Source organism: Chiloscyllium punctatum, chromosome 10, assembly GCF_047496795.1.
Source record: "Chiloscyllium punctatum isolate Juve2018m chromosome 10, sChiPun1.3, whole genome shotgun sequence".
In the NCBI taxonomy this organism is placed as follows: Eukaryota; Metazoa; Chordata; class Chondrichthyes; order Orectolobiformes; family Hemiscylliidae; genus Chiloscyllium; species Chiloscyllium punctatum.
Window position 1 is genome coordinate 122,127,060 of NC_092748.1, and position 23,284 is coordinate 122,150,343.

Here is a 23,284-nt window from a genome sequence, read left to right on the forward strand (position 1 = left end):
TACATCTTCTTCAGGGAGAATGGTGGTCTAAGATTAAACACAAATGGATCTAACTCAATGGGAGCAGTAAACCTGATCCCATTGAGAAACATTCAGAAAAGAGAGGTCCCATCCAGAGTGAGAAACCATCGGAGTGAGGAGATCATTCGGGCAATTTGGTGGCAATGTAGGAATTAGGTGGAGAGCGGAAAGAGGTGGTTTTTGCTGGCTCTCTCTTTTGACTCATAGCTTAAAAGGTTTATAAACAGGATAAATTGGGGCCCAGAATCAGGAGCTATGAAATAGGATAAGAGCAGATGATGTTCGGGACAAGATACTGCCCCGGATAGAGGATTGGTTGACTGTGGGAAGAATGGCATCGTTTGCAGGATGGCAGCCGGTGACTTCTGGAGTTCCACATGGGCCAGTGTTGGGACCACAATTATTCACATTATACATTAACGATCTGGACAAAGGAAATGAGGGCATTGTTGCTAAGTTTGCAGATGATCACAAAAGGTGGGTGAAAGGACAGATAGTGCTGCAGAAGGACTGGGACAGACTCGACAAGTGGGTAAAGAAGTGGCAGGTGGAGTACAATGTGGGAAGGTATGAGGCTTGGGAGTCCAAGTCCAGTGGGCAGTCAGGAAGACAAATGCAATGTTGGTATCCTTTATAAGAGGGCTAGAGATTTAAACTCGTAGCATCCCTACAGTGTGGAAGCAGACCATTTGGCCAATCAAGTCCACATTAATCCTCCGAACAGCATCCAATCCAAACCCCTTCGCCTATCCCTGTCACCCCACACTTCCCATGGCTAACCCACCTAACCTGCACATCTTTGGACTGTGGAAGGACACTGGAGCACCCAGAGGAAATCCATGCAGATACAGAGAGAATGTGCAAACTCCATATGGACAGTTGTCCAAGAAGGGAATCGAACCTGGGTCCCTGGAGCTGTGAGGCATCAGTGCTAACCACTGAGCTGCCCTAATTTACTGAGCAGAGACGTGCTGCTGAAGCTGTATAAGGCTCCGATCAGACCACCAGGGAAAGTGTACTGAAAAAAGTTCCAAGGCTTTGATGGACTTTATCCCAGGGTCTTCAAAGTAGTCGTCATCAAAATTCCCAAAATTCTGGAATGGTCCAATCAGATGGAAAATAGTGAAGGTAACTTCTCAATTCAAGGGAGACAGGAGGAAGGAAACCTCAGGCCAATTAGTTTAATATGTCACTGAGAAATTGCTAGGATCAATTACTCAGGAGGTTACTGAATAACACATTTAGAAAACCTCAGTGCAATCAGGCAGAGTCAACATGGTTTTGTGAAAAGGAAAAGGTGTTGATTAATTTAGTGGGAATTCTTAGAGGAAGTAATAGCCAACATAGATAACTGGGAATCTGTACACACTGTGTCCAAGGAATTACCATGTGTTTTAAAACAAGTACAACATCAAAGATTACTGCATAAAATTACAGGTTATGACTGGGCTCTTGTAGCGGGTGGTAGTCTGGTGTGCTTTGGAGTAGACGATTATATAGCTAAAAAGATTAAATGGTAACAGCACGGTTGGGTAATGCAGAATGCCAGCTTATGTTTGGGGCTTACAAGTTCAAAATCCATCACAGCAGAGAGTGAAACTTCAATTCAGTAAAGTCTGGAATGAAAAGCTAGCTTCTACAAAGCAATTGTCTTAAAAACCCATCCACATCATTGCCATCCTTTAGGGAAAGGAATCTGGCATCCTTACTCAATCTGGGCCCAAATTTGACTCCAGATCCATAGTCATGTGGTTCACTCTTCAATGCCCTCTGGGCAATAAATGCTGGCCTACCAGCAATGCCCATATCCCGTGATTGAATATATAAAGTAGGATGTAACGGATTGTTCAAAGTTTGGGAGAAGATTTGTAGCTCAGGTGCTTATTGTTGTGGTTCTGTTCACCGAGCTGGGAATTTGTGTTGCAGACGTTTCGTCCCCTGTCTAGGTGACATCCTCAGTGCTTGGGAGCCTCCTGTGAAGCGCTTCTGTGCCTTTTCCTCCGGCATTTATAGTGATTTGTCTCTGCCGCTTCCGGTTGTCAGTTCCAGCTGTCCGTTGCAGTGGTCGTATATTGGGTCCAGGTCGATGTGCTTATTGATTGAATCTGTGGATGAGTGCCATGCCTCTAGGAATTCCCTGGCTGTCCTCTGTTTGGCTTGTCAGATAATAGTAGTGTTGTCCCAGTCGAACTCATGTTGCTTGTCATCTGCGTGTGTGGCTACTCAGGATAGCTGGTCGTGTCGTTTCGTGGCTAGTTGGTGTTCGTGTATACGGATCGTTAACTGTCTTTCTGTTTGTCCTATGTAGTGTTTTGTGCAGTCCTTGCATGGGATTTTGTACACTACATTGGTTTTGCTCATGCTGGGTATTGGGTCCTTCGTTCTGGTGAGTTGTTGTCTGAGAGTGGCTGTTGGTTTGTGTGCTGTTATGAGTCCTAGTGTCGCAGTAGTCTGGCTGTCAGTTCAGAAATGCTGCTGATGTATGGTATGTGGCTAGTCCTTTGGGTTGTGGCATGTCCTCGTTCCGTTGTTTTTCCCTTAGGCATCTGTTGATGAAATTGCGAGGGTATCCGTTTTTGGTGAATACATTGTATAGGTGTTCCTCTTCCTCTTTTTGCAGTTCTGGTGTACTGCAGTGTGGTGTGGCCCTTTTGAATTGTGTCTTCTAATGTGTGTGTTGGGGTGGTTGCTTTTGTAGAATGGATTGTTTCATGTCTGGCAAAGTACAACTAGAGTGCTGCCACAGAGATTAATATGACGGCAACAACTGATTTGAATCCAAATCAATAACTTAGATGAACGGATAATGTACTTTTTTTTAATAAGTCCAACACTTATGACATGCCTGGGGAAAGGTGAAACTTGAACACCTTCTGGCACACAGATAGAGGCACTACCACAAGACACAAAACCTAATAGACTTAGGGCTACTAATGCCTGAAAGATAAGCAGGAAAGATAAACAGGAAAATGAGTTCTAAGGAGGTAAGTGATTAGTTATCCAGTGGACAGTGTTTTGAAGTTGAAGGTATTGTACCTTTAAGAGAAGGCTGTTTTGGCAGTGAGAGCTTGCAGGCAATTGTCATGCGACTGACTAGCAGTTTCAGTGTGTATTGGAAAATTGAAAATATGTAACATTTGGCTGTAAACTAGATATCTCAGTTGTTTTGATCACCATTTGAATTGAACTAGTTTAAATTATGCGTCAGGATATGAAAACCCAATCGAATTTGAATTTTACTGTTTTGACAACAACGAACCAATGAGAGGATCTGATGTTTAGGATATAAATAAGCCAGCATTTTGAGAGTTAGACAAAGAAAGCATGACAACCTGTCGTCTAGAGACAGAGACAGACTGTCATCCAAAACACTATTAAAAATGGTACCTTTTTCATATGAAACATCTTTAGAGCAAAAACCAAAGACAACCCCAGGAGATCTGCAGCTGAAAGAAGTCAGAAGCCGATGACGACAGCCGCTGTTTGGTTTTGAAATTTTAATAGGGACTTTTATTGGATCAGTACATTGTTCGAGAGTTAGCCGTAGATAACAAACCTTTCAGAGAAAGGAGGCTTAGAGTTATAAATAGTTGTTGTTTAATGTTCACTTTTAAGAGTTAAAGAATAAAATTAATATCTTTCTTTAAATAGTGGAATTTGGGAGTTCTCTGTCACTCATACTTTAACAGATTACAAGGCGAGGTGGCTTTTCTGTGTGTTCGGTTTAATTACCAGAAGGGTCCACTGCCGTGTCGTAACAACAGAGACAATACTTCAAAGATGTCTGACTTCATGCTGAATGTCCTGAATGTGTTTGATGTGTACAGTGTAGAAGCAGCTTTATTTTATATCCAGCCCTGTGCTGTACCTGTCCTCAGGCTGTTTGATGGGGACAATATGAAGAGATTTACTTTTGATTTAAGTAGAATGGGCTGTATTTTCAGTTTAAAAGAGTAGAGAGAGATTTACTCTGTATCTGCCCAAACGCTGTACCTCTCCTGAGACTATTTAATGGGAGACAGTGTTAAGGGAGCATTACTTTCAGTTTAAAAGGGTAATGTAACTAACCCCATGCTGTATCTGACTATGAAGGTGTGATTCCTGAAGAAGGGCTTAGGCCTGAAACGTCAATTCTCCTGCTCCTTGGATGCTGCCTGACCTGCTGCGCTTTTCCAGCAACACATTTTTCAGCTATGAAGGCGTGGTCAAAATCACAGACTGAGTAAGCCACAATTGAAATGTTCAAAGAGAAACAATGACCGAAAATCAGCAATCACCACAGATTGTTTCATTTTCAATCTTCACCAGTTTGGAGATCAGACTTTCAGGAATGAGAAACCATCTGGTTATCCAGATATTGAATGAGGCACTACAACACATCCCACATCACAGCACTTGCTTGAAAACAATAGTTTACACTAGCTCACACGTTCCACAGTAAAAGGAATATCATTTTAGTCATGACAGGGGAAACATAGCAGCACATTTATGCAGAGAAAGATCACACAAACAGAAATATAGTGACTGGACCCTCTGACAGTGTGGCACTCCCTCAGCACTGACCCTCTGACAGTGCCCACTCCCTCAGCACTGACCCTCTGACAGTGCCCACTCCCTCAGCACTGACCCTCTGACAGTGCGGCCCTCCCTCAGCACTGACCCTCCGACAGTGCGGCACTCCCCTCAGCACTGACCCTCCGACAGTGCGGCACCTCCCTCAGCACTGACCCCTCCGACAGTGCGGCACTCCCTCAGCACTGACCCTCCGACAGTGCGGCCACTCCCTCAGCACTGACCCTCTGACAGTGCCCACTCCCTCAACACTGACCCTCTGACAGTGCGGCACTCCCTCAACACTGACCCTCTGACAGTGCAGCACTCCCTCAGTACTGACCCTATGACAGTGTGGCACTCCCTCAGTACTGACCCTCTGACAGTGCGGCACTCCCTCAGCACTGACCCTCTGACAGTGGCGGCACTCCCTCACCACTGACCCTCTGACAGTGCGGCACTCCCTCAGTGCTGACCCTCTGACAGTGCGGCACTCCCTCAGCACTGACCCTCTGACAGTGTGGCACTCCCCTCAGTACTGACCCTCTGACAGTGCGGCACTCCCTCAGCACTGACCCTCTGACAGTGCGGCACTCCCTCACCACTGACCCTCTGACAGTGCGGCACTCCCTCAGTGCTGACCCTCTGACAGTGCGGGCACTCCCTCAGCACTGACCCCTCTGACAGTGTGGCACTCCCTCAGTGCTGACCCCTCTGACAGTGCGGCACTCCCTCAGCACTGACCCTCTGACAGTGTGGCACTCCCTCAGCACTGACCCTCCGACAGTGCGGCACTCCCTCAGCACTGACCCTCTGACAGTGCGGCACTCCCTCACCACTGATCCTCTGACAGTGCGGCACTCCCTCAGCACTGACCCTCTGACAGTGCGGCACTCCCCTCAGTACTGACCCTCTGACAGTGTCGCACTCCCTCAGTACTGACCCTCCGACAGTGCAGCACTCCCTCAGTAACTGACCCTCCGACAGCGCGGCACTCCCTCAGTAACTGACCCTCTGACAGTGCGCGGCACTCCCTCAGTACTGACCCTCTGACAGTGTCGCACTCCCTCAGTACTGACCCTCCGACAGTGCAGCACTCCCTCAGCACTGACCCTCCGACAGCGCGGCACTCCCTCAGTACTGACCCTCTGACAGTGCGGCACTCCCTCAGTACTGACCCTCTGACAGTGCGGCACTCCCTCAGCACTGACCCTCTGACAGTGCGGCACTCCCTCAGTACTGACCCTCTGACAGTGCGGTACTCCCTCAGCACTGACCCTCCGACAGCGCGGCACTCCCTCCGCACTGACCCTCTGACAGTGCGGCACTCACTCAGTACTGACCCTCTGACAGTGTGGCACTCCCTCAGTGCTGACCCTCTGACAGTGCGGCACTCCCTCAGTACTGACCCTCTGACAGTGCGGCACTCCCCTCACCACTGACCCCTCTGACAGTGCGGCACTCCCTCAGTACTGACCCTCTGACAGTGCGGCACTCCCTCAGTACTGACCCTTCCGGTAATGGTTGTTGTTATTTTCCAGTCCACCATGACCCTTCCTGCTGAGGCCCAGCCCTAGAGATACGATCCCCGGGGAAGGTGCCAGTACCTGAGGCCGGAGTTTCTCCTGAAGCGGGGGACAACCGACTGTCAACAACCGGAAACAATGGCGGAGCGGGGCGGTTCTGACGTAACCGTGTGGGGCGGAAATCCCCTGCGCAGTGCGGATTGTTCATATCGCGCCTGCGTCCCAACTGGCGGCACATGCGCATTGCTGACTACTTCACCTTTGATGTTCTGCGCCTGCGCGATGCCGGCGGCGCCATGGCGCGGTGGGTGTTCGCTGTTTGAGTCTCCGGGTCTGGGGCCGGGGCCTGCGGCTGGTCACCGACACCGAGCTCTCCCCTGGACCTTGTCCTGGCTCTGGCCCGCCAGGGTACCTGCCTTATCCACAGGAGTTTACCCCTGGGCCGGTGGGACGTCACTGACGTGTCCCAGACCGTGCACGGTCTTTCCTGAGGATCCTCAGATACAGCCTGAGCTTCACCGCCATCACCCTGCACGGCCCCGGGACCCCCCCCGGGCCCCCCCCCCCCCCCCCCCGGGCCCCCCCCCGGGCCCCCCCCCGGGCCCCTCCCCCCCCGGGCCCCCACCCCCCCCCCCCCCGGGGCCCCCACCTCTCCCCCCGGGCCCCCCTTCCCCCCCCCCCGGGCCCCCCACCTCTCCCCCTCCCCTCCCCGCCCCCCCCCCCCCCCCTCACCCACCACCCCCCTCCCCTCCCCCCCCCCCTCCCCTCCCCCCCCCCTCCCCTCCCCCCCCTCCCCCTCCCCCCCCCCTCCCCTCCCCCCCCTCCCCCCCCCTCCCCTCCCCCCCCCCCCTCCCCCACCACCCCCCCCCCCCCGGGGCCCCCGCCCCCCCCCCCCCGGGCCCCCGCCCCCCCCCCGGGCCCCCACCCCCGGGCCCCCACCCCCGGGCCCCCACCCCTCCCACTTCCCTCCTCCCCCCCCGCCCCCCTGCCCCCCCCTCCCTCCCTGCCCCCCCTCCTCCCCCTCCCCCCCTCCCTCCCCTCCCTCCCCGCCCCCCCTCCCCCCCTCCCTCCCCTCCCTCCCCGCCCCCCCCTCCCCCCCTCCCTCCCCTCCCTCCCCGCCCCCCCCTCCCCCCCTCCCCGCCCCGCCCCCTCCCCCCTCCCCTCCCCCCCCTCCCTCCCCCCCCTCCCCCCTCCCTCCCCCCCTCCCCCCTCCCTCCCCCCCTCCCCCCTCCCTCCCCCCCCTCCCCCCTCTCCCTCCCCCCTCGCCCCCCCCCCCCTCCCTCCCCCCCTCCCCCCTCCCTCCCACCCCCCCCCCTCCCTCCCCCCCCCCCCCTCCCTCCCCCCCCCCCCCTCCCTCCCCCCCCCCCCCTCCCTCCCCCCCTCCCCCCCCTCCTCCCCCCCCCTCCCTCCCCCCCCCCCCTCCCTCCCCCCCCCCCCCCCTCCCTCCCCCCTCCCTCCCCCCCCTCCCTCCCTCCCTCCCTCCCTCCCTCCCTCCCCCCCTCCCTCCCCCCCTCGCCCCCTCCTCCCACCCCGCCCCCCCGCCCCCCCTCCCACCCCGCCCCCCCGCCCCCCCTCCCACCCCGCCCCCCCTCCCACCCCGCCCCCCCTCCCACCCCGCCCCCCCTCCCACCCCGCCCCCCCTCCCACCCCGCCCCTCCTCCCACCCCGCCCCTCCTCCCACCCCGCCCCTCCTCCCACCACCCCCCCTGCCCCTCCCCGCCCCGCCCCCTCCCCGCCCCGCCCCTCCCCGCCCCGCCCCTCCCCGCCCCGCCCCGCCCCTCCCCGCCCCTCTGATTATTTGAACGGAGGGTCATCATGCCCCAGGCAAGGGGTGACATTGAGAGGGAGAATCCTTCGTGGTAACCTCAACGTGTGCAGGAACTGAACCCGCACTATTGGCATGATGACCCTAAGCTTATAACAGGTTCTGGCCTGAAATGTCAACTCCCTTTTTCCTCTGATGTGGCTTGAACTGCTGTGCTTTTTTCAGCTCTGCTCTTTAACCACTATGACTAACTAGTAATCAAGCTAACTGACTGCCTATAGCTGAACTACTACCTGTGTGAAAACATCATGTTTTCACCTCAAGCTTATGTCTTTTGTCAATCACTTTAAGTCTATTCCCTCGTCCTTGACCAGTTTACAAATTTCTCACTACCTGCTCTGATTTTGAAAGCAAAATTGCCAAGCCATTTAATGGATTGTATAGTTTGATGCTAGTTCTTAGAGAAGTGTGGTTAAAAAGAGATTTGCTGGAGGAATTTAAAACCTCAAACTACTTGGGGACAGTCAATAAAGTGAAATTGCTTTTTAGCTGGCTGAAGGATTGGGAACCAGAGCTTGAACCATAGACTTGAGGCGATGAGCACAAGCAGTTTAAAGGGCGCAATAACTTACTTATCCAACAAGCAATTAGGATTTGGAATGTCTAGCCTGACAGGAAGATGGATAAAGACCCATTCATGTCCTACAAAAGGCTGTTGAACAGAGAATTCAAAGAGGAATTAATACAGTTCACTGGGGAAGCAGCAGGGGAAGAGGCTCCAACTGGATAATCACATGTGAATGGGCTGAAAGTTGGATTACTATAACATTTAAAAGTATATGAAATAATGATTCATTTTTAATGTAGATGACGATGTGGTCAGTGAAGGACGGGTACTGCTCGAGATCTCCGACAAGATGTACTGCTCCGCCTGTCAGTGCAACTTCGAGAACCGAGAGGATCAGGTAAATGATGGCAGTGTGCTCCCCATGGTTGTACTCAGAGCAAGATTTTGTACCTAAGATGGGCGGCATTTTAAACGTTTTGCTGGATTCCTGTTTCCCTGTACTTCAGTAAACGTGACAGTAAAGCCTAATTCCCATGTTACCCTCTGGAAAATTAGGGATGGCCCAGCATGCACTAATGTCATGTTAATTAATAAACAAACATTTCTGAAGCTAGGTAAAAGCAAATTACAAAGGGTCGGTTAGACTCGAAACGTCAGCTCTTTTCTCTCCTTACAGATGCTGCCAGACCTGCTGAGATTTTCCAGCATTTTCTCTTGATTTCTTAAGCTAGATTTGAATTTCAGATTTATTAATTGAGGTTAAATTCCAGCTGAGTTGTGATGGTATTTGAATCCATGTTCCCAGAGCATTCTCAGGGCCTCTGGATTATTGATATCAACTTCTGGATCCTGGGTTTCACCCGCCTCAATTAGGAGATGATTACACCTTGATTACCAAGAGGACATAATTCAGTTGATTCAAGTCTTATAGAGTAATGGCGTATTTGACAAGGAGCAACAAGTGTCTTTCTCAGCTGCTTGATTGTCAACCTTGCTGCTTACTGAATACAGTTTCCTCTCTACTTCTTTCTAGAAGGAGCACTACAAACTGGACTGGCACAGGTTTAACCTGAGACGAAGGCTGCTTGCAGCTCAACCAATCACCGCAGAGAGGTTTGAGAAAATAGCAGGTACCAGATTCATTACTCAAATCAGTTTCCATCTGTTGTTCATTGATAACCTTCCCAGGAAATGAGGCAGAGACTTTTACTCTCTGTCTGATCTTGTGTTGAATCTGTGGTAGGAGTGTTTGATGGTGTGCTTTATTGTGTCACACCCTGTCCAGGGCATTGCTCATTTGTCCACTGCAAGACAGTGATTGTCCCAGACACCTGTTATTTGCTTATTTCATTCCCTCTCAGGTGAGATCTCCAGTATTTCAGGCTCTGAGTCTGAGGACTCATACTCTGACGCTGAGTTGGAACAGCTGCGTTACCACCGCATCCAGAATGTTCCCAGTCCCATGGATGAGGTTCCTCCTGCAGAAGAGAAACAGCGAGGTCGGCAAAGCCTTCGTGTTCTTTTCCAGACCACAGATGGCATGTATTTCTCTGTATATCGCTGTGTCCTGCAGTGTAAGCAGGTAAGAAACTGCCTGATCATCACCCTGTCCACAGTGCTTCACAGCCAGTGCAATATTCTTTAACTGTAGCTATTGCCCTGGAAACAAAACAACCAGTTAAATACGCACAGGCTCAGGGATGTCACTGAAAGGCTATAGGACATTCTGAAGGGAGAGGGCAGACTGACAGAGATAGTAGTACGTATTGGGACCAATGATGTATGTATGAAAAAGGAATGAGGTCCTGCAAACAGCATTAAAGAAGTTGGGAAGTAGATGAGATGGAAAGGGTAGTAAGCTCTGAATTACTCTGGTGCCACATGCTAGTGAGTGGAGAAATAGGAGTTTAAACCACATGAATTCATGGCTGGATTGATCAGGGAATCTGTTACACCAGTAAGGGGGGATGGTATTGTACAGGGGTCTTCAAATGAAACCATGTAAATCCAGAAAGGTGCAATCACATTACAGGGAGGGCACTACTTGCCCCCAACAGTCCAAGAGAAATAGAAGATCAGATATTTTTGCAAGGTTTGTAGCTCAGGTTGAGGTTTAGGGTGTAGGTTTGCTCGCTGAGCTGTAGGTTTGATATCCAGACGTTTCATTACCTGGCGAGGTAACATCATCAGTGGCGACCTCCAAGTGAAGCGAAGCTGTTGTCTCCTGCTTTCTATTTATATGTTTCTCCTGGATGGGGTTCCTGGGGTTTGTGGTGATGTCATTTCCTGTTTGTTTTCTGAGGGGTTGATAGATGGTATTTAGATCTATGTGTTTGTTTATGGCGTTGTGGTTGGAGTGCCAGGCCTCTAGGAATTGTCAGGCATGTCTTTGCTTAGCCTGTCCCAGGATAGATGTGTTGTCCCAGTCGAAATGGTGGTTTTTTTTCATCAGTGTGTAGGGCTATGAGGGAAAGAGGGTCGTGTCTTTTTGTGGCTAGCTGGTGTTCGTGTATCCTGGTGGCTAACTTTCTTCCTGTTTGTCCTACGTGGTGTTTGTGGCAGTCCTTGCATGGAATTTTGTAGATGACGATAGTTTTGTCCATGGGTTGTACTGGGTCTTTTAAGTTTGTTAGTTTTTGTTTGAGAGTTGGTAGGTTTGTGTGCTACTAGGATTCCGAAGGGTCTTAGTAGTCTGGCTGTCATTTCTGAAACTTCTTTGATGTATGGTAAGGTGGTTAGGGTTTCTGGCTGTGTTTGGACTGCTTGTCGTGGTTTGTTCTTGAGGAATCTGCAGACTGTATTTTTTTGAGTATCCGTTCTTCTTGAATACGTTGTATAGGTGGTTCTCCTCTGTTTTCCGAAGTTCGTCTGTGCTGTAGTGTGTGGTGGCTCGTTGGAATAGTGTTCTGATACAGCTTCGTTTGTGTGTGTTGGGATGGTTGCTGGTGTACTTAAGTATTTGGTCAGTGATTGTCGGTTTTCTGTATACGCAGGTTTGTAGTTCTCCGTTGTCCTTTCTTTCGACTGTGACGTCCAGGAATGCGAGTTTGTTGTCGGTTTTTCCCTCCTTGGTGAACTTTATGCCTGTGAGGGTATTATTGATGATGTTAAATGTCTCTTCTATCTTGTTTCGTTTTGTGAAGACAAATGTGTCATCTATGTAGCGGACCCAGATTTTTGGTTTGATGGTTGGTAGGGCTGTTTGTTCTAGTCTTTGCATTACTGCTTCTGCTATGAATCCTGATAGCGGAGATCCCATGGGTGTGCCCTTAGTTTGTTTGTAGATTATGTTGTTGAAGGTGAAGATCAGATATGTTGGCAAATTTTGGGGAATTTGGATAGTGATAGTGAGGATTTTATCTTTCCTAGGGGTAGTCACAGCATGAAGTGTTTAGAGGGAGGACCGTTCTTAAAATGCATCCAGGAGAGCCTTTTTAAGCCAGTATGTAGATGGCCCTGCAAGAGAGAGGGCAGTCCTGGAATTTAATTTTAGTCAATGAAGCTGGGCAAGTGTTTGAGGTACTGTGGAGGAGGAGCAGAACTCCATTAGATTCAAGATGGAAAAGGACGAAGATGGGCCAAAACTGGGAGAAGGCTGGTTTTAATAAGATCAGATCGAATTTGGCCAGAGAGCACTGGGAGCAGATCCTTTCGGGTAAATCTGTGTCACAATAGTAAGGTGCATTTAGAAAAGTGATATGGAGAGTACAGGGCTGTCATGTTACAATGAAGATAAAGGGTGGGACCAACAAATCTGTCAACCTTGGATGCCGAGGGCTCCTAAAAGCAGAAACCTGAAAGGACTACAGAAAGTGCTGGGGAAACTTAACAAGGAAATGAGGAGAGCAAAAAGGGGGCGTGTAAGAATAATGGCAGGTAAAATCCAGAAAGATTTTACAAATACTTTAAGGATAAAAAGATGAATAGAGTAGGGCCTATTAAGGACCACAGTGGTAATTTGTGTAGAGATATGTCAGGATAAACAGTGAGGAAGTTCTGAGTGTTCTGACAGGCTTAAAAGTAAATAAATCTCCAGGGCTGGATGAAATGTATCCCAAGCTGCTCAGTGAGGCAAAGGTGGAAAGAGCAGGGGCTCTGTGTTCATTGGGTACCCATTCTTTTTGAATACTCGGTAAAGGTGATTTTCCTCTGTACTGCAGTGTGTGTTGGCTCTTTGGAATAATATTCTCATGCAGCTTTGTTTGTGGATGTTGGGATGATTGCTTCTGTAGTTCAATATTTGGTCTGTATGTGTTGTTTTCCTGGTTTGAAGTTCCCTACTGGGTGTTCACTCGACTGTGATATCTAGGAATGACAGTTTGTTGTTGTTTTCCTCCTCTTTAGTGAATGTTATGCCAGTTAAGGGGATTATTGATGGTCTCGAAGATTTCCTCTAATTTGTTTCATTTATTGATGACAAAGGTCAGGGGGATACAGTAAATGGGTGACCAAAAGGCAGAAAAAGAGTAGGTAGGCAGTGCAGGTGTCCCCAATGGTCATATCCCTCCAAAACAGATATTTCATTTTGGATACTGTTGGGGGAGATGGCTCACCAGGAGAGGGCAGCAGAGATCATGGTACTACTTTTCAGAAAGGTGGGAAAAAGACTCATAGGGCCACAGTCATAGGGGATTCTATTGTGAGGGGAGTAGATAGGTGGTTCTGTGGCTGAAAACAGGACTCCCGGATGGTATGTTGCCTCGCAGGTGATTGGGTCAGGGATGTCACCAATCAGCTGCAGAGCATTCTGAAAGGGGGAGGGTGAACAGCCAGTTGTCCTGGTGCATATAGGCACCAACGATATAAGTAAACAATGAGATGAGGTCTTGAAAGAAGAATTCAGGGAGCTAGGAGAGAGGTTAAAGAGGAGGACTTCAAAGGTAGTGATCTCGGGATTATTACCAGTGCCATGTGCTAGCCAGCGTAGAAATGAAAAAATAGGCAGGATGAACACGTGGCTTGAGAGATGGTGTAGGAGGGAGGCGTTCAGATTTGTTGGACATTGGGACCGGTTCTGGGGAAGGTGGGACTATTACAAAATGGATGGTCTACATCTGAACCAGACCAGAACCAACGTCCTTCGGGGAGTTTTTGCTACTGCTGTTGGGGACGTTTTAAACTCATGTGGCAGGGGACTGGGAACCAGAAGAGAAGACAAGTAGGCAGCGAAGTGGAGACTGGAGACTGTAAGAATTATGAAGATAGCATTAATAAAGGGAAGAGTAGGCAGAGAGCAGATGAGCGCAAAAGAACTGGTGGCCTGAAATGTATCTACTTTAATGCAAGGAGTATAGTGTATAAGGTAGATGAACTTAGGGCTTGGATTGGTGCCTGGGAGTATGACGTTATTGCAATCACAGAGACTTGGTTGAAGGAAGGGCATGATGATTGGCAACTAAATGTTCCAGGATATAGATGCTTCAGACAGGACGGGGTGGGGTGGGGTGGAGTTGCATTGCTGGTTAAGGACAATATCACCGCTGTGCTAAAAGAGGACACTATGGAGGGCTTGGGTAGTGAGGCATTATGGGTGGAGCTGAGAAATAAGGAGGGTGCAGTTACATCGTTGGGGCTGTATTACAGGCCTCCCAATAGTGAGCGTGAGGTAGAAGAATAAATAGGTAAACAGATTATGGAAAGATGTAGAGGCAATAGGGTGGTGGTGATGGGAGATTTTAATTTTCCCAACATTGACTGGGATACACTTAACGTCAGAGGTCTGGATGGGGTAGAATTTGTAAGAAGTGCCCAGGAGAGTTTTCTAGAGCAGCATGTCAAAATAGACCAACGAGGGAAGGGGCCATATTGGACCTGGTACTGGGGAACGAGCCAGGATAGGTGGTAGAAGTTGCGGTGGGAATTTCTTTGGGAGCAGTGACCACAATTCTGTAAGTTTTAGAATACTCGACTGACTGTGTGGAGTTTGCACATTCTCACTGTGTCTGCGTGGGTTTCCTCCGGGTGCTCCGGTTTCCTTCCACAGTCCAAAAATGTGCAGGTTAGTTGATTTGGCCATGCTAAATTGCCCACAGTGTTAGGTTAAGGGGTAAATGTAGGGGAATGGGTCTGGGTGGGTTGCGCTTCAGTGGGTCAGTGTGGACTTGTTGGGCCGAAGGGCCTGTTTCCACACTGTATGTAATCTAATCTAATTTAATCTAATCAAAGATGAGAATGGTCCTCAGGGAAGAGTGCTAAACTGGGCCAAGGTCAATTATTTCAAAATTAGGCAGAAGCTGGGAAATGTGGATTGGGGGCAGTTATTTGAAGGGAAGTCCACTTTTGATAAGTGTGAGGCTTTCAAAGATCGTGCAGGGTAGGCATGTCCCCTTGAAGACTGAAAAATGTGTTGCTGGAAAAGCGCAGCAGGTCAGGCAGCATCCAAGGAGCAGTGGAATCGACGTTTTGGGCATAAGCCCTTCTTCAGGAATGTCCCGTTGAAGGCAAAGGATAGGAAAGGCAAGATTCGTGAACCATGGATGACAGGAGAAATCGTACGACTAGCCAAGAGGAAAAGGGAAGTGTACATTATGTCTAGGCAGCTAAGAACAGAACGGGCCCTGGAGGAATATCGTAGGAGTATACGACTAGTCTTAAACGAGGAATCAAGCAGGCTAAAGGGGGTCATGAAATAGCTTTAGTGAGCAGAATTAAGGAGAATGCCAAAGCATTTTCTTCTTATATAAGAAGTAAGTGGGTAACTAGAAAAAGGATTGGTCCACTAAAAGATAACGAAGGAAGGCTGTGTGCTGAACCTGAGAGAATGGGTGAGATTCTGAATGATTACTTTGCATCAGTGTTCACTGAGGAGAGGAACATGATGGATGTTGAGATTAAAGATAGAAGTTTGATTAGTCTGGATCACGTTGGCATACTTAAGGAAGGTATGTTGGCAAGGCTAGAGGTTATTAAGGTGGACAAATCCCCAGGACCGGGTGGGATCGATCCCAAGTTGCTGAGGGAAGCGAGAGAGAAAATAGCTGGGGCCCTGACAGGTATCTTCGTGGCATCCTTAAATACAGGTGAGGTGCTGGAGGGTTGTTCATGTTGTCCCCCTGTACAGGAAGGGTAGTAGGGATATTCTGGGTAACTACAGACCAGTGAGCCTGACATCGGTGGTGGGAAAGTTGCTGGAGAAGGTACTGAGGGATAGGATCTATTTATATTTAGAAAAGAATGGGCTTCTCAGTGATAGGCAACATGGTTTTGTGCGGGGGAGATCGTGTCTTACCAACTTAATAGAGTTCTTTGAGGAAGTGACCAAGTTGATAGATGAAGGAAGGGCTGTTGATGTCATATACGTGGACTTTAGTAAGGCGTTTGATAAGGTTCCCCATTGTAGACTAATGGAGAAAGTGAAGTCACGTGGTGTGCAGGGTGTTCTAGCAGATGGATAAAGAAATGGTTGAGCAGCAGGAGACAGAGAGTAGTAGTTGAAGGGAGTTTCTCGAAATGGAGAAAGGTGACCAGTGGTGTACCACAGGGGTCAGTGTTGGGGCCACTGTTGTTTGTGATATACATAAATGATCTGGAAGAGGGCACTGTTGGTATGATCAGCAAGTTTGCAGATGACACGAAGATTGGTGTAGTAGCAGAAAGCATAAGGGACTGTCAAAGAATACAGGAGGACATAGATAGGCTGGAGAGTTGGGCGGAGGTGTGGCAGATGGTTTTCAATCCAGACAAATGTGAGGTGATGCATTTAGGAAAGTCTAATCCTAGAGTGAATTATGCAATGAATGGAAGAGCCTTGGGAAAAGTTGATGAGCAGAGAGATCTGGGAGTGCAGGTCCATTGTACCCTGAAGGTTGCTGCACAGGTGGATAGAGTGGTCAAGAAGGCATATGGTATGCTTGCCTTCATTGGACGGGGTATTGAGTATAAGAGCTGGCAAGTCATGTTAACATTGTACAAGACATTGGTTCGGCCGCATTTAGAAAACTGTGTACAGTTCTGGTTGCTACATTACCAAAAGGATGTGGACGCTTTGGAGAGGGTGCAGAGAAGGTTTACGAGGATGTTGCCTGGTATGGAAGGTGCTAGCTATGAAGAGAGGTTGAGTAGGTTAGGTTTATTTTCATTAGAAAAAAGGAGATTGAAGGGGATTGATTGAGGTTTACAACATCATGAAGGGTGTGGACAGGGTGGATAGAGATGAGCTTTTTCCCAGGGTGAAGGATTCAATAACGAGAGGTCATGCTTTCAAGGTGAGAGGTGGAAAGTTTAAAGGGGATACACTCGGCAAGTACTTCACACAGTGTGGTAGGAGCCTGGAACGCATTGCCAGCAGAGGTGGTAGAGGCAGGCACGGTAGATTCATTTAAGATGCACCTGGACAGTAGCGTGAGTAGTCATCGAGATGTACAGCATGGAAACAGACCCTCCTTAGGTCCAACCCGTCCATGCTTAGGAATTGGGCGACAGGTTTAGACAGTAGATTTGGACCGGCTCAGACTTGGAGGGCCGAAGGGCCTGTTCCTGGGCTATAAAGTTTCTTTGTTCATTGTTCTAGGTGTCGTCCATGTAGTGGACCCAAAGTTTGGGTTGGATGTTTGGCAGAGCTGTTTGTTCAAGTCTCTGCATTACTTCCTCTGTTAAGAGCCCTGATATCGGAGATCCCGTGGGTGTTCCGTTAGTTTGTCTGTAGGTTCTGTTGTTGAAGGTGAAGTGTGTGGTCAGGCATAAGTACACTAGCTTGATGATACTGTACCTACTGATGAAGTTGGTGGTGTTTGGTGTGTATGTCTTTGGGTCTTCTAATAGTGTAGTTAGTGTTTCCTTGGCCGGGTTAATGTTAATCGATGTAAACAGGGCTGTCACATCAAAGGAGACCATTATTTCATCCTCTTCTATCTGTGTGCCTTTGATGGTCTTCAGGAAACTTTGGGTGGAGTGGATGGAGTGGCTTGAGCTTCTACTCAGTGTTTTAGTGTTTGATGTCGCTCCTTGGCCAGTCTGTAAGTTGGTGTTCCAGGTAGTGAGACTACGGAAGTGACTTCACCACCGGAAATGACATCACCAACCCAAAGAAACCCAAACACCTAAATAGAAAGCAGGACTTACCAGCATTGCTTCGCCTGAGGCCCACTGAAGATGTTACCTGGTAGGGTGACAAAACGTCTGGAAATGAACCTTCCAGCTCAGCGACCAGCATTAAACTCCATTTGCCATTTCTCCATCCAGCTCTGCATCTTATCTATGTCCTTCTGTAACTCCCAACATGCTGATATACCTCTAAGAATGCCTTAGTATTTTCCTTGATTCTATCCACCAACAACTTCTCATGTCTCCTCCTGGCTCTTCTTAACCCTCTCTTTAGATCTTTTCTGGCTAACTTATAATTCTCAAGCCCCCTAATTGAGCCGCCTCCTTCCTCTTGACAAGAGCTTCAACTTCTTCATTAAACCACAGCTCCCACTCCCCGCCTGATAGGTACATACTTATCAAGGGCCCACAGTAGCTGTTCCTTGAATGAGCTCCACATTCAAGTGTGCCCATTCCCTGCAGTTTCCTTTTCCATTCCCTGCATCCTAAATCTTGTGTCATCGCATCATAATTGCCTTTCCCCCAGTTATATCTCTTTCCCTGCTGTATATACCTATCCCTGCCCATTGCTAATGTAAACATAGAAAAGTACAGCACAGAACCGGCCCTTTGTCTCACGATGTTGTGCCGAGGATTAATCCTAATGTAAAATAAAGTTATTTAACCTACATACCCCTCAATTCACTGCTGTCCATGTGCATGTCCAGCAGTCGCTTAAATGTCCCGAATGACTGCTTCTACCACCACCACTGGCAACGCATTCCATGTATTCACAACTCTTTGCGTAAAGAAACTTCCTCTGTCCCCTTTATACCTTCCTCCTAATATCTTAAAACTATGACCCCTCGTGCCAGTCAATCCTGCCCTGGGGAAAAGTCTCTGGCTATTGACTCTATCCATACCTCAATCAGGTCACCTCTGTACCTCCTTCTCTCCAGAGAGAAAAGTCCGAGCTTATTCAACCTCTCTTCATAAGGCAAGCCCTCCAGTCCAGGCAGCATCCTGGTCAACCTTCTTTGCACCCTCTTCAAAGCCTCTGTATCTTTCCTATAGTAGGGTGACCAGAGCTGGACACAATATTCCAAGTGTGGTCTCACCAGGGACTTGTAGAGCTGTAGCAAAACCTCACATCTCTTAAACCCTATCCCCCTGTTGATGAAAACCAAAACACCATATACTTTCTTAACAACTCTATCCACTTGGGTGGCAACTTTGAGGGATCTATGTACTTGCACACCTAGATCCCTCTGTTCCTCCACACTGCCAAGAATCCTGTCTTTAATTCTATATTCAGTATTTGAGTTCGACCTTCCAAAATGCATCACATCGCATTTATCCAGGTTGAAATCCATTTGCCATTTCTCAGCCCAGCTCTGCATCCTGCCTATGTCGCGCTGCAGTCTGCAATAGCCCTCGATACTAACAATGACACCTCCAACCTTTGTGTCATCTGCAAATTTACTAACCCACCCCTCAACCTCCTCATCCAAGCCATTTATAAAAACTACAAAGAGCAGAAGCCCAGGAACAGAGCCCTGCGGGACACCACTCAACACTGACCTCCAGGCAGAATACTTTCCATCTACAACCACTCTCTGCCTTCTGTCAGCCAACCAATTCTGAATCCAGATAGCCAAATCTCCCTGTATCCCATACTTCCTGACTTTATGAATGAGCCGACCATGGGGAACCTTGTCTTGCTAAAGTCCATGATAAAACTATCCTGCTTTTTAGATGCTGCCTGACCTGCTATGCTTTTCCAGCACCACACTCTCTGCTTTTCTCTCTGTCTAGGTTCATCTCCACTCCCACCTCTCCTTCTTTAGCATATATACCAACATTTTCTAAGCTGCAATCAGTTCTGAAGAAGGGTCACCGCACCTGGAGTTCCAATGACCCTCAACCCTCTGAAAGAAGAAATTCTTCCTCATCTTAGTCTTAAAATGATGCCCCTTAATTCTGGTCCCAGAATCTCCCATGAGGGGAAACATTTACCTTGTCAGGCCACTTAAGAGGGTTTAGCAATTTTGGAAGATCTGAAAATAGATAAGACTCCTGGGCCAGATGGGATTTATTATTGGATTCTCTGGGAAGGCAGGGAGGAGATTGCCGAGCCTTTGGCCTTGATCTTTATGTCATCATTGTCAACAGGAGTAGTGCCAGAACACTGGAGGATGGCAAATGTTGTTCCCTTGTTCAAGAAGGGGCGTTGAGACAGCCCTGTTAATTATAGACCAGTGAACCTTACTTTGGTTGTGGGTAAGGTGTAGGAAAAGGTTATAAGACATAGGATTTATAACCACCTGGAAAGGAATAATTTGATTAAGGATAGTCAACATGGTTTTGTGAAGGGTAGGTCATGCATCAATTATCTTATTGAGTTCTTTGAGAAGGTGACAAAACATGTGGGTGAAGGTAAGGCAGTTGATGTGGTATATCTGGACTTCAGTAAGGCGTTTGATAAGGTTCCCCATGGTAGGCTATTGCACAAAATAAAAGTTTCGGGATTGAAGGTGATTTAGTGGCTTGGATCAGAAATTGGCTAGCTGAAAGAAGACAGAGGGTGGTGGTTGATGGGAAATGTTCATCCTGGAGCCACTTAACAGTGGTGCACTGCAAGGATCTGTTTTGGGACCACTGCTGTTTGTCGTTTTTATAAATGATCTGGATGCGAGTGTAGATGGATGGGTTAGTAAATTTGCAGATGATACTAAGGTAGGCAGAGTTGTGGATAGTGCGGAAAGATGTTGTGGGTTACAGAGGGACATAGATAAGATGCAGAGCTGGGCTGAGAAGTGGCAAATGGAGTTTAATGCGGAAAAGTGTGAGGTAGTTCACTTCGGAAGTAGTAACAGGAATGCAGAGTACTGGGCTAATGGTAAAATTCTTGGCAGTGTAGATGAACACAGATCTCGGTGTCCTGGTGCATAAATCCCTGATCGTTGCCACCCAGGTTGATAGGGTTGTTAAGGAGGTGTGTTGGCGTTTATTGGCAGGGGGTTTGAGTTGAGGAGCCACAAGGTCATGCTTCCACTATACAAGACACAGGTAAGGCCGCACCTGGAGTATTGCTTGCAGTTCTGGTCACAGCATTATAGAAAGGATGTGGAAGCTTTGGACAAGGTTCAGAGGAGATTTACTAAGATGTTGCCTGGTATGGAAGGAAGGTCTTAAGAGGAAAGGCAGAGGGAACTGAGGCTGTTTTTGTTGGAGAGAAGAAGGTTGAGAGGTGACTTAATCAAGACGTAACATAATCAGAGGGTTAGATAGGGTGGACAGGGAGAGCCTTCTTCCTCAGATGGTGATGGCTAGCACGAGGGGGCATAGCTTTAAATTGAGGGGTGATAGATATAGGACAGATATCAGAGGTAGTTTCTTTACTCAGAGCTTAGTATGGAATGACCTGGCTGCAATAGTGGTAGACTCATCGACGTTAAGGGCATTTAAATAGGCATTGGACATACATATCGAGGGCTGGAGGGCCTGTACTGTGCTGTAATGTTCTATGTTCTAATCTTATGTGTTTCAATGAGATCTTCCCTCATTCTTCTCAACTGCAGTGAACAGAGTCCCAGCCTGTTTAGCCTTCGCTCATAAGCCAATCCTTCCGTTCCAGGGATTATCCATGTGAATTAGGAGCAGGAGAGTTTCCCCTTGTGGGTCCATCTATGATGAGAGGGCATAATTTTGAGCTAAAACAGATGAGGAAGAATTGCTTCTCTCAAAGGGTCATGAATCTGTGAAACTCACTGCTCCAGAATGTGGTGGACTCCAGGACAATTAATACATTTGAGGAGATTGATTTTTAATTAGTAAAGTGTGAGGGGGAATGGGCAGGAAAATGGTTTTGAGGTCAAGATAAGATCAGCCATGATCATATTGAATGACGGAGCAGGCTCAAAGTGCTGAATTGTCTACTCCTGCTCCTAGTTCTTATGTTCATATCAGTTCCTTGATACTGATCTGACATTCAGTAAGAACATGGCTACTCTGATTTTGGGTTAAGCAGGAATGCAGAGTAACCTTTCACCCCAACTGCTTGATCCATCTTTACCTTAAAAATATTCAAGAACTCTGCTGCCACTCTCTTTTCAGGAAGAGAATTCTGAAGACTGAGATAAAACATTTTGACTCGTGTCTTAAATGGATGGCCTCTTAATTTTAAACAATCACCATGGGAGCCATTACTGAGACACAGCTACAGGACGGTCTGAAACCGGGACTGAGTATTCCTCTTTTTGAACATTCATTAGGAAAATCCAAAAAAATGACAAAGATGGAGTTGGTGTAGCTATTAATGATGAAACCACCTCCATGCAAAGAGACAATGACATGGAAGGTACGTTGGCAATAGGGACATAACAGATAGAATAAAAATAGGAGAGGATTTAAACTTTTAGTGGAAGTTGTGTTCTGTCTCTTTGTTGCAGCTGTAAACTCAGTGTAAAAATGGAGGATTAAGTGCACATTGGGTATAGGCATGGTGGTCATAGAGTCATACAGAACAGAAACTAGTCAAAGTCTCAAAATAATCTCAAAATAAACTCATCCCACCTGCCTGCACTTGGCCCATAATTCCTACAAACATTTCTTATTCAAGTATTTATTCAAATGCCTTTTAGATATTGTAACTGAACCTAAACCCACCACTGCCTCTGGAAGTTCATTCCACACATGAACCACTCTCTGTTTAAAGAAAATTGCCCCCATGTCCTTTTTTAAGATCTCTCTTCTCTCACCTTGGCATATGTCCCCTAGTCTTGAAATCCCCCATCCTAGGGAAAAAGACAATTTTCATTCACCTTATCTATACCCCTCAGGATTTTATAAACCTCAGAAAGGTCTCATCCTCCTGCACTCCAGTCTATTCCCACCTCTCCTTATAACTCAAACCCTTCATTGGGTTTGAGCGCCCAGAACTGAACACTGTACGCTGAAAGAGGCCCCACCAACATCCTCAAAGAGCTGTCATGTGCCAATCAGAATAGTCTCTGGTGTTGCTTGACATGCAGCACCCTGACCTCACCACCTTCTCCCTCAGAGGCAAGTCCCACTCCATGGATCCAGTGTGGCCCAACCTGGAGTTCTGCCCTGTTGGAGGCACTGTCCTGGACGGGATAAAAAGGACAATGCTACTCAGAAAAGGAATGAATTTCAAAAGTGTTCCAGCATTTATTCAATACTAATCATATGATTGAGTTTAGCAGTTGAAAAGAGAAAGATGGAGAAGAATAAAAATAAAAGAGAAAAGTCTCATCTCTGAGGATTCTAGATTCAGATATGGCTGACTTCAGTGCAATGAGACAGAGATTGGGTAATTCTGTGAAGTGGTAAAATGAGGTGATCTGTGAAATGTGTTCAAACTGTATTTGTGAGCATCCAAGCGAAGAGCAGGGGTAGACCATTTGGCCCCCTTGAGCCTGCTATCCTATTCATAAAGATCTGATGATTGATTGATTTTTTTTTACCTCACATTAATATTTCTGCATACCCCTGAAAACCCTTCCCTAACACAATCGATTTACCTCCGCCTTCACAACATTCAAGGACCCCGCTTCCACCACCTTTACAAGAAGTGTTTCAAAGATTCTTCACCCTCTGTAAGAAAACAAAATTGCCTAATTTATGTTATAAATTTGCAAACTCTGATTTTTCAGCAGTGACCGCGTTTAGATTGTCTCACAAGAGGAAACACCCTCTCCACATCAAGGAATCATACAGCATAGAAGACACTCTTCCACCTATCAAGGTGTACTGCCAAGAATACGCTAAATCTAAAGTAGTCCCACTTTCCAGATCTAGGCCCATAGC

At 47.9% G+C, this 23,284-nt stretch overlaps 2 protein-coding genes across 3 annotated transcripts in view; one reads left to right on the forward strand and one right to left on the reverse strand.

Annotated features, from left to right (window-relative positions):
• atg9a (ATG9 autophagy related 9 homolog A (S. cerevisiae)) overlaps window positions 1-6,631 on the reverse strand; it is a 44,370-nt gene extending 37,739 nt beyond the window's left edge. Inside the window, exon 1 of one of the 2 annotated variants that reach the window (XM_072580064.1) lies at window positions 6,358-6,631. The gene's annotated coding sequence lies outside the window, so the exon portion shown is untranslated. Of the gene's footprint in view, window positions 1-6,179; window positions 6,310-6,357 lie in introns of those variants that run through there. The other variant, XM_072580063.1, reaches the window with a different exon arrangement.
• A 2,054-nt stretch (window positions 6,632-8,685) lies between these two features.
• The window catches only part of ankzf1 (ankyrin repeat and zinc finger peptidyl tRNA hydrolase 1), a 62,182-nt gene continuing 47,583 nt past the window's right edge, over window positions 8,686-23,284 (forward strand). Inside the window, exons 1-3 of the mRNA XM_072580065.1 lie at window positions 8,686-8,828; window positions 9,465-9,561; window positions 9,793-10,013. Coding sequence (XP_072436166.1) covers window positions 8,781-8,828; window positions 9,465-9,561; window positions 9,793-10,013 — 366 coding nt within the window. The 5' untranslated portion in view covers window positions 8,686-8,780. The remainder of the gene's footprint in view (window positions 8,829-9,464; window positions 9,562-9,792; window positions 10,014-23,284) is intronic.